The 12510-nt window shown below is 30.5% G+C and overlaps 1 protein-coding gene across 2 annotated transcripts in view; it reads left to right on the top strand.

The window, feature by feature from the left end:
- LOC113398670 (T-lymphocyte activation antigen CD86-like) overlaps positions 1 to 12510 on the top strand; it is a 113979-nt gene that overhangs the window by 91530 nt on the left and 9939 nt on the right. For both annotated transcript variants that reach the window (XM_064216877.1, XM_026637530.2), the window contains exon 2: positions 11592 to 11740. In XM_064216877.1, the coding sequence (XP_064072947.1) occupies positions 11592 to 11740 (149 nt within the window). The remainder of the gene's footprint in view (positions 1 to 11591; positions 11741 to 12510) is intronic.

Below are 12510 nucleotides of genomic sequence, written 5' to 3'. Positions count from 1 at the left end.
AATTAACCTTCCCAACTTCGCACGTCTGCAATTAAAGCTTAAAATATGTTTTATACGATTAGTGATATGGGTGTAAACTATAACACGATCGGTGTGAAGTCAAGCAACATGAAATTTTATTAAAGGAATTTAACAGCTATTGCTAATTTATTGGAGAAAGATTTTAAGTAGCTGATGAACATGCTACCCGTTGTTTTGGTAGAGTCGACAGAAAAGCCGTCAGTAGGATTTTTATCGTAACTATGCGCACATAATAAAGTATATTGATAAAACACCAATATTTCAATCTTAATAGTTTTTTTAAACTATGAGATACTATTTTTCGCCCCCGGCGTTACTCGCGATTTTGGGCTCGGTAGTCAGGTATAAGGCCTGAAAATATAAATATAATATAAATAATATAAATAATATAAATAATATAAATTATCCTATGTTCTACCTTTGGGTTCAAACTTGCATTTATATCAAATTTCATTAAATTCAGTTCAAAAGTTTGGCACTGAAAGAGCAGCAGACATACAAACATACAGAAAGGCATTCGTACATACAGACATATTTCCGTATTTATAATATTAGTATAGATAACTGTATAACAGTTGTAATTTGAAAGTAATAATAGTTTTTGTTTTAAAACGAACAAAACCCATTTAGTGTCTAGTTTCTTAGTTTAATGTTTTTAATCAAAATGAAGTTGTATCACAAGACTGTCTTGCCTCGAAAACGTAGTGACCAATATGAATACAAGTTTCTGTTTCTATCGATACAACTTCATTAAAAGTCAGCAAGCAGTTCCTTGCCACGTTTTGTCGTAGTTCGAGGCTTGGAAAGTTTGAATGAAATATAGCTGAGCGGTATTTTACTTTGGATAGATGTTTATATTTATTTTAAAAGTGAAGTTGGAGATTTCGTTTATTTCGAAAATAATGGTACTCTTTCCTTTTAAAACTTTATTTAAAATATCGTAAATCGTAATAGTATTGATTTGTCAATATTATATGGTAGATGATTTTTTTCAAAGGTGCTTTGACGAAAAATATGATAATGGCAAAGTTGATCAATTTTATATAATGGGTGGACAAGCAGATGGCATATCTGATGGCAAATGATCACCACCGCCCATAGACATTGGCGCTGTAAAAGATATTGAGTGATGATGAGTCACACAAATGCTCCACCAACCTTAGAAGTGTTAACATTTCGTCCCTTGTGCCTGTAATTACACTGACTCACTGGCATACCTCGAAACACAACAAAACTAAATATTGCTGTTTGGCGGTAGAATATCTGATCTGAGAATCATATTCACTTATCGATATGATAATTGTTGATCATTATCAGATTCCGAGTTCTTAAAAATGCCTTGTTATTCAGCAGTAACAGCCCAAAGCCAAAAAGTTGACAGTACTTACACTCCCATTCCTCAAAATGCTCGTAAAGCCATTGGTTGGTTAACTAATTTTTTTTCGGTTGTGTCGGATTTGTTTCCTATTGGATTAAGAGAGTATACGTGTGTATACATATTGCGCACACACGTGTGCACAATACTATATCCTGCACAGGCTAATCTTTCATCAGAGAGGTGGACTGGACATAAAACGGTCAATAAAACGTAATTATCAAATTGTTTTATCGAAACTTGTTCTTTTGTAATTGTTTTACAGACTATATTCCTATGAAACATATATTTAATTTTATTAATGTTATTTAAATTTTAATAAAAACAGTATATTAAAAAAGAAACATCATTTATATTAAATAAGCCTTAAAATTACAAATTAATAAAATACAATATGTGAACATTGAGAGCGCCCGTATTTTAACTATTGTTTCTACAGCAAGGTAGCGTTGTTTCTGTATTTTTGCAGGCTTTAAAAATACCTACATTTCGTCACATAATTATATTGTCACATTTTGATCATTAATTTATAAAATATTTATTTTAATGTTCTGATAATAATAACGGTATGAGAGAAAATACATTCGGCAGCACAAAATGTAATTAACAAGTTTATTACAGCTCAAACGAAACTTTCATTAAATTATTTAATACAAGAACAATAGTTCATGAACATATTACTTTGAATCGGAACGTAATTTACTTTACACAAAGTTTATTGAATTTAAAAAGTAAAATTAATGCATATTCGAATACACTGTTAGGTTTTTTTTTTATATCCATTACTTCTAGAGGTCAAATTTCCTCGTTTGTTCTACCCGTATTCACTCAAAGACCGAATGATAAAACTTTCTCAATAACAATTTTATTATAGTTTATAGTTTCGAAACAGGCATAAGCTATATTTATTTATTTATTTAAGTCTAATTAACAAATATTATATACCTATATTACACACTGAATTATCGGAATATATGAATTATGTTCCATGGTTAAATGTAATTTATAGTATTTTAATAAAACTATTTCATATAATATTTATGAGAAAATTTATTATGCAAGTTTAGTTTAAGCCTTAAATGTTGGACACATTGTGACACAGTGAACATAAACCTACATATACAGATGTAATCATGATCGTTCTGTGAAATTCAATTATTTAAAGGTTCAAGAACAATAAATATAAACATACGATAGTAACAAACAGATTAACTGATAGTATATCAGTCAGGGGCCAGCTTTCAATAGAGGTTCCGAATGGGGCCATTATAGCGAATTTATAGTAGTTTGAGGCGGTCCATTGTCCGATTGCGACACTTTTGTAAGCGCTTCCGTGCGTAATGTAGGATGAAAATTATCTTAGGTGAACACTGCCTTACCAAGTGGACTGAGGATTTGCCTTTCAAGGGGCACTTAGGGCAATTGTAGTTTTCTTTTATGTTAAATTGATTGAAATAATTTGTAATTTAAGTCACATTTAGGGTCATGTAATACCTTTGAAAAGTTTTATATTGAGAGATGTCTATACAGTCGATTACTTGAACGGAAGCTGCACGGCCAAATAAAATATTATAATAGTGTTATGTCATGTAACGTTTATCGTTTTATTGATTACCGACAACTTTTTATGTTACATAATTTATGTCGTAATAAATTTTATAGTAAGGCCAACATAGGATTACACAATGATTATTTTTTTATGTATTTTACAATAGTTAATTTAATCTTAATTCTGAAGATAAACAAAAAATATATATTTGCCAAATACATGTGGAGATTGCATTGCTCTTGAGTAAGTCTAATAAATCCAGATTTACTACTTTATTAATGAAGTAGGATAGCATACTGTACAAAATATAACCTGAGATGTATGTATGAATATTTAGAATACAAATTAATTTAAGTGGGATTGTACGAGATAAGGTTGACGCATGCAAACTTCATTTCGAATAGAAACTTTGGCAGTTACCTGATAGAGTACGACTGCAGTGTCAGCGTGAATAACAATATAACATTAATTTTTAATACGATTGTATTAAATCAATGAATAGAAATAAAATAATAATAAATATTAGTGAGGAAGTAATTTTAAGTGGTACAAATGAAAATACTTCGGTGCTTGCCCAGGTTTAAACTGCAATGTTCGTTTAAAATATATAATATGTACAAGTTCTAAGCTCTGAACCATATCGAACAATCAACGAAAACCATCGTTTCCTAACTTATAGTGTAATTTTCTATTGATAAATTCGGCTGTTAATATTTCTATGCACAAATGTTTATTATATGATGTTATAGAAACAAATACTGTGTCCTGTGATGGATATATTGACTTTACAGAGCCGGAAACGTTGTGTTATTAGTTGATATTTACTTCTGTTTATGTAATATAATATTTTGTCACTGCTCCAAATATTAAATATTATTTTGGATTGATTTCTACACGGTGCAGGATGTGTAAACAAAAGTAGTTTAGATTTAGACTGTTAGTATTTTATTTATTCGTTATATCAGCATTACGCTCGGGTATCTTCATCCGCTAACCTACCTACCTGTCCTACCTCACGACCACAGAAACTAGAATCAATCAATTTACCACAGTAAACAATTAGTTCATCTAAAAAAAATGTTGGCTAAAATTCAGAGACAGAGGGTACACGGCGTTGTACTAAGTGATCACATCTGTTCGTAGCAAAATTATAATCAGAATATATTATCGTCCATGCGCAACCAAAAATTAAATATAACGTTTAATGACAATTAAAACGAAACAAAGTTAACAAAATATTGTTAATATGCCGCGGTAGATAGCTGATAAGTAGGTGATACCCAGATGCTTTCCATCGGTAAAAATCGTAAGCGCCGATATGAATATATAAATATAAGGAGTGGAATCGAATACTTGGAGATACTGAGTAAAGCCAGGGCAGGCTGCCAGACTGTTGGAAATCTCTGTTAATAGTAAAACCGTAGTTCTAACTTCCAACATAAATTACGACTCAAACTATGAGTGAGCAATATAGAAGTTATTACTGTCAGTTTACGACACAGCAGACATATACTTCAATATATCTATGTGATAGTATAAAATGTTATCATATCAAGTTTTGACTCAAGTTCTCTTAATCGCTATCAGTCGCGCCACTCATTTTAATTACAATATTATGATGGGGTATATTAATTCATACGCCAGCATTGGATCAATTATATTTATGTGCCAAAATGTTATATAATTGTGATTAAATCAAAGTCTATTTTGTAATATACTGTCTTAAAATTATAATAAGAAAATCTTTGCTAAAATAATGTTAAGGACAGAACAACAACAAAATCAAATATATTAGTTACTAACCATCGCCAACCCGCTCACTCTGCTGCTGTAAATAAAATAGTAGGAAAAAAATGAATAGCCTATAAGCATTTACAGATTCTTCCGTACCAATTCAGTGGTATCCAATGGGGTACCAAATACCTCGTGTATCATGCCGAAAAAAATCAAGATGAATTAAAATATAGTTAGGTCGCTAAGGGTCTATTCTCTCTTCTAGTCAATCTTGAATGATATTATAAATATTAAAGAATATATATGAATATATATTTTAAGATTTTAAAGGCTTCTTGCATTTGAGACAAATTATTAAAGATTTCTTTAACACACCTTATTTGACATGTAAAGGTAAAATGTACTTTTTTTTTTGTTTTGTTTGCATCAGAAAAGTTTCACTTCAAAATGTTCAACCCAATAATGCCTAAAAGAACACACTGAATTCCTCTTTAAAAAATCGACTATAAGCAGTAAAATAATAAGACAGAAAAGAAAACCGCAATAAAAATAAAACGATTAATACACTTTATCACGACGGCTCCGCTATAAGTGTGGACAAACACTACCGTAAATTACAACGTTGGCGTGCAATACAGAAGTTACTACCGTCGTTTTATGACGAGATACAGTTACTATCGTCTGTGCTCAATCCTAGTTTAAGTTGTACCGCAGATAGTTTGCATGTTATTGCCGTAATAAGATTTGATTTCTGTGTAGTTTTATTTCTATATTCCACATATGTGATATATTTTTTACTACTAAAGATTCAACTTCTTTCAGGTATTCATTATTTGAATATATCAAAATGCTTTAGAGTAAACGTTTTTAACTATAGGGTATATATTGGGTATAGTACGAAGTCAAATTCACCAGTAAAATTGGCTTTTTTATTAGTAGATTCAAGCACAAAATGAATGCAATAAGCGCCCGACACCTTGCCTGTTCTCGAGCTCGAAATGAAAGATGCACCCTGTGCTCAAGATTTTTCTGCTTCCATATTTGTTTGAGGGCTTTCAAAGTTTAATATTTTTTAAGAATCCCAGCCGTCTTTGGGATTTCTTTTCGTTTGCTTTTAGTGCAAAAGACGCTGTTCACTCCGAAAGTTTTACCTAAAATTGTGCGCTTCACTTCATTTTAAGTTTCTGGGAAATCCTTTGCGAATAAAATTTTATAATGCTACAGATGTATAAATTACATTTTATTAAATTGTATACATACTGTAAGAGACTAGGAGTAAAGCAACAGCGCGTAAATGTGACTCTGCTGAGATCTTCCCTTATGTAAATTTATCCATTCGATGCTTCGATAGCGTTTTTATTTGAATGAAAGCAGAAATCTATAATTGAAGTAATAATAGCCGAAGCCATCTTTTGAAATCGGACCGAAATCATTTTCACTGGTACATATATATCCGGTTTGGATAAAATAAATTCATATATATATTTCAAATTATTTTCGTAGATATTATATTTAATATTTACTCGACAAATATAAGTTAAGCTGAAATAATATTTATAGTACATCAGATATCGGAATCCGAGTGATCCGTGACTGTATTCGTATTCGAGTGGCATTGTATTCGTATATACACATTCCGATCACGTGACACAGTGCGATTCGCCTCGAGTTTTTGCCCTCATACATATTGCAATAGTGACATGCTAAATATTTTATACGATTTTGTATTGCATGAATGTCCGATGCAAATCGAAATATGTTCAAATAGTTAAAGTTGTACAAATTATTTCGAATCGTCGATTCCCTTTTTTATCCTTCGTTAAAGTAACATTTCAATTGTTAAACAATATTGAAACAATTGAGTATACTTTAAATTAAAATGTTTATTTAAAATAATTATTAATGAAGATAAGTGAAATTAAAATATGTTGTTCAAAATATACGAGACGGTAAGCTGAGCCAGTTTACCTACTAGGACAATCATTTAACAATACTTGTGTTCGCCTAGTGGTCGAGGTTCGACCGTAGTTATTATTAAAAAAATAACGAACATTTTGCTCTTGCTTTCCATTTAATTCGCTTTAATTAATAAAATTAAAGCTCGCCAAGAGCTCTTGTTGAGTAAAAAAAATAAAATCGTATGACAATCGGAAGATACAAACTATTTTGTCTATGTCTATTTAAATAATACAATTTAAAACATGTATGATATATTTACATACTTATAGCCTAATTTAGAAATGATCAGTGACAATTAGAAGAAAGAAAAACATAAAAACACAGTTGTATTCGTTTATGTATTGTATTTATTCGTTTTAAGCTCTTTTAAAATGCACTGTGCATTTACAAGCACAGCTTTCGTTTGAAAGATTTTTATTGTGTAAAACTAGATTTCGAATCGTCGGAACTTAAAAGATTAAACAAGAGTGATAAGTTGGGCCAGTTCCGATAGAGCCCCTATCTGGGGCCATTTGTTCCGACTGAAATAAAACTACTCGCTGTCTGCAGTACAACGATACGATGCACTTCTCTGTTTTTATACAGAACGCCATTCAATACGAGAATACAATGACTGATGACTACTTGGAGGATTTCTTATTTACTATTGTTGACTACGTGATTCATTTGTCATTTATAAATATAGCAGCTAGAGGAAGTCTGTGTGTGTAATGTTATATACATTAAATATTTCAAGCATGACAGATGATACGTTACTCGTATGGTGTATATTGTTTTCATATTACTAATAGAGTTTTGGTTTCTTTATTTTTTTGCCGACCTGACGAAAAATATGTGTTATATTGATACATTGTTCTATAAGTTCTTTTACACCGCTTACAATATTATATTACAAAAGTACACTCTGTACTGGCAGAAATCTTCACGTAAGTAAAAAGTGTTATCCCCCCTCCTGGCGACCTATCTCTCTAATTTCTTCTCTCTCTTTGTCTCATTCTATTAAATATGGTTTATTATAACATTGTTTAAACTTATTTTTTGTTATTGTTTTAATTTACGCATAATTTATAATAATTATTTTATTTCTTGACATTTAATTATTCTCATATGTTTTCGATTTATTCAATCGTGTCCGTATATTTAATGTATTAAATATACGGATGTATTTATCTATATATTATATATGTATATAGGAAGCAAGCGTTAAGCGCGAACGTTTCAGACGTGTGTGTGTCGTGTGATATATCTCTGTTTTGTTTGTATATATGTAGTGATATTTTAAATTTTTATATAAGCTATAAAAAATATAAAACGAAGTCGCTTTCTCTTTGTTTCTGTATTTTCGCATACTTCTTCTTAGCAAGAAGTAGGTAAGCGCATTTCAACGGTTTTTTATACGTTGTTTATATTAATAGAAAATCGATGAACGAGTAAGAACTGTATACATAATTTATAAATATTTTATACAAAATGGCAGATGATGATCATGGCATGATACGATGGTGTTTTATCAAAAACACAGTTTGTGCCTGCAGACAAAAATAACGTTGGCCTTAGGAGAAACATGAAACTGTATGTAAATTACAACAGCACGTTTCTATCTCTTGAGTTATATCCATAATAACTTTTTATCTATTATTATGGATTAGTTAAAAGGCAAACGTTATTTAATATGTCTCACAAAAACAAAAGTGATATAATGCTGAAAACACAAAAGCTATTCGCAATCTAAATTCTACCCGAACAAAGTCAATAAATTCAAGATAGCATTAAAAATCAATCCAAAACAAAAATGAACAAGACGTGCAACATCGACTGTTATAAATTATAATATCAAGAAACCGTAAACAACCCATTCTGCTTTGCCAAAAATAAAACGAAAACAATGTAGCCGGAGCTGACAACAAAAGAACCTCAGATTGCACGGTGTGTGATTTATTTGGTGCAATATCGCAACCGCAAGGTGCTTTATCATAGTGAGACGGTAGAAAGACCGGGGCAGTACGCGAGACGTGTTAGAAAAACAAAAGAGAACCTTAGTGCAAGTACGACGCTACAAAGAACTTCATCGCTGTCATTTCCATTTTGCAACTGCACCGCAGTACGTGGTCATGTACGGGTTTTGAACGAGCGATTTTATTATTTTATTTGTTGTTTTTTATGTGTTCTTATTACGCACAAATATTAATTTGTCAATGTTTTATGCGTTATGTTGAATACACTTCACATTTTTTTGTTGATGTTGTAACAAAATTGACTGCAATTTCGTAATATGTACGTATTTAAACATAGATTTTATTTTTTGTAAACAACATACTTGTAGTCGTTGTATTTTCACTTTAAAAATACATAACTTTTATCTTATTTTCGCTTTTGAGTATTTGAAGTGTGCCGTTGATTTTTTCTTATAAATTATTTTAAAGGTCACCCATTTATTTAATTTTATAAAAATGTCCTAGAAATTCAAATTTCAAAACATCAAAACGCTTCTTCAATAGCCCTACCTCAAGTAAACGCCTTTCGTCAAAAAAGGCAAGTACATATTGCGTTCCTATTTCCGGTTCGGCGCACGCGTCACATTCCGACACTCGGGTAATGGAGACTTTTTGCTTATCACCCATTTTTGAGACCGATTCTGAAACATTTTTAGGATAAAAACAAATGAACAAAAGTCACTTGCTAATTTATTACGAACAAATGTATATACATTTTTGATATTGCATATCAATAGCAATTTTCTTGTGGATATTTTAAAAAGATTGACTAAGCTGTTTTTTTGAAAACATGCATTATTTTTTACATGTTATTTTTATTGGTTTTCATAGTTTTTCGAGAAAACATCCATTTTCTGCATTATCATTCGTTTTTAACTTTAATGTTTATATATTAGTTTAATGTTGCTTTTCCACAGGTAATTTGAAAATGGAAGCGTTTTTCCCCTGATTAAAATTACGCTATTATTAATAAATCTCGCTAATACTTTAATAAGATAGAATCGAAGATCTTTTCTCATTTCCCTCATAATCTATTTCATATAATTACCATAAAATAATCAGGCCGATACAAATACTAATCATTAACAAGTAATTATTCTCTTGATCAAGTTTTTTATTCGATAACATTAATTTAATAATGAATAAAGCAAAAGTTTATTTGCGAATACTCACCAGAATACTTTGTCTTTTAATATAAATAAGTTTTGATGAAATAATTCAATGTTCTCAGACTTGATTGAATTTTATATTATATTTTTGATGAATAAAAAGGATAATCGAGAATTAATTATCGTTAATAAGTTTCTTATTGAATCAAATTAAAATCGTAATAAGCAAATATCGTAAGAAAATCTCATTTTTTAATGAAAGGAATAACTTTAACTATTAAAGGGAACAAAGAGCGCTCCTCTATAAATATTTAACGTGCCGTATTTTAGTCCTGAATTATGTAATTGTGTTAAAAAGTATATAACAGTTTCAGCCTCCGCAACGCATCCTGCAAAATGTTAGGGCAGCCAGGGAAAGTTCGTCTATACTGAAATTAGAAATAGTAGCATTTTTGTTAGGCTAAAAACATTATGAACACACCACAGTCGCTTGGATAATAAAGAGACCATCACAATGCTTCTAGCTTTCTCGGCTGAATTATAGGTTCATATTATTAAGCTTAGACAATGTATAAATTTCGTTTAGATCCTAGATGATTTGATTAGCTTCAGGCAAGGATACCTCCAATTATTAAGTTAATTCTTACACTAAGTATGATACCAATTTCGAGTTGGCTATATTGACCATAATATTATATCCCAGCTGTAATTTGATTGTTGTTTCTTTGTGGATTTTTATTCCATGTTGAGACACATGCCAGGCATATACAGTAGGTCATTGGTAATTCTTTATTTTTTCGATTTTCGATACCTAGGTTTGGCATTTGGTAACTTTTTAGTATGTACGTTAATAATGTTATTTTTTTATCATACTATTTATTTATTAAAAAAATTAAAACAAGAATTACTAGTCGAGACGTTGTCAAGTCTTCAGGGATATAAAAAAAATACATTTTAAATGTTTTGTAAAACAAGTAATTATTTGCTATATAAGTATGAATTAGTTTGTTGCTTAAAATTTTAATATGCAAACTCACATATCTCTTGTATTTTACTGACACCTAAACTTTGAATGTGACTTCTAAATGTCTGGGTTTTTCAAACTCTTTAATGAGCTCATGTGTGCTCAAAGTAATTATTCGTAGACATCATTATAAACTTTAAATAGAATCCTCCGTTAATACATCGTCTAAAACGCTTCAAACAGATTGATGTATAATAACACTTTTATTAATTCTTATATATTAAGGTCGTTAGGTTAGTGGCAAGCCTGTTATGGTACATATTACTGTCTCGGGTACAAATCCTGAGTTGCTTTTTTATTCCTGTCGCCTTTGATTTCTACAGGCTATACAAGAACAGAACTGAACGTAATGTCTAATAAACTCATTGGCTTATCAACGATTTCGTCTTACATGGTTCAACGTTCAATAAATGAAATATAAAATAAACAAAATCATAAATTTTGCAATATAGTTTCAATAAATTTATTATATTATTATTTTATTGCTGACAATAAACATTCAACTCATATAAAATGACAGTTCACTATTATTGCACAATTCCAGGTATAGTTACCGGAATTAGTTTCGTATTAAATCATATAGCTTCAATATGATATTGATATTTACGATTCTCTGTAAACCTATTACACTGTACTGTACTATGAATTTATACACAAAATTTGCCATGGCTAAAGCTCTGGGTTTAATTATCAGGTATTATCGATTTATTAACTGGTAATTCGTGGTAAAGGCATCTAAGAAGTTTTAAGGCTTAAAACTTCCTTACAATGTCAGGTGTTAGACTTTTTGTGACATTTTAGTAATGAATTTTGTATTTGTTCGTAGGTTTAGGCATCTTGCCAGGTGTAAGTGGGGGAGGGGAGACACGGGCGGAGCGGCCGTACTTCGACGACGTGTCTCCTCGTAACGTGTCGACGGTCGTCGGTCAATCAGCTGTTCTCAGATGCCGCGCAAAACATATAGGAAATAGAACAGTAAGTATTATACGTTATTTTTGTTTTTGGTAGAATAAATACTTTAAAACAAACTACACTTTTTGAACTACCTTTGATAGGCCGGCACTAATCTATTTTTTCAACCACTTCGCTAGTCGAAGTTATATGAGTGCATATCGTGACTTTCCGGGTTCGAATTTGGTAACGACGAAGAAAAGTAACTGTTATCTTTTTAGTAAGAAATTCTGCGATAGTAGTTCGGTATGAGAAACTTGCGTTGTTACATTCCCTTACCTCGGAAATCACGTTAATTCATTTGTCCAGTGCCTGATCTCTTCGGACATGTCGAATTGTCGTTAGATTTGAATGATATTAAAAAAATACATATTTGTGCATTATAACATCAATTACGTGTTTAGTAGTAACTTATGGGAATGACTTGAGTCTAAATAAAGTCGGGAGGGCGTTTTTTTATATACATCAGCTTTAATTTACTTTCCATCTTGACAATTTTATAAGGGATAAAACTTTAGTAACTTCATACTTAGATTAATATTGATTGATAGTGAATACAACTTAGATTAAAATTACGATCAACTTTGTGAAGTTGACCTCGAACTGAACTTAATCCGACAATTTTGGTTTAATAATGTTTATTAATACTTTAAGTTTTAAATTAAACTATTATTTAATTTTATTAATTGATTAACTTATTTACATTAAGATATATACATATATACATAAACAATATAATATATTAGAATAATAGAAAATCATTGTCAAGATAATTTGATTAAGAACACGTTACA

This window comes from Vanessa tameamea, chromosome 14, assembly GCF_037043105.1.
Source record: "Vanessa tameamea isolate UH-Manoa-2023 chromosome 14, ilVanTame1 primary haplotype, whole genome shotgun sequence".
NCBI classification, from domain to species: domain Eukaryota; kingdom Metazoa; phylum Arthropoda; class Insecta; order Lepidoptera; family Nymphalidae; genus Vanessa; species Vanessa tameamea.
This window is presented reverse-complemented; position numbering and strand designations above follow the sequence as displayed.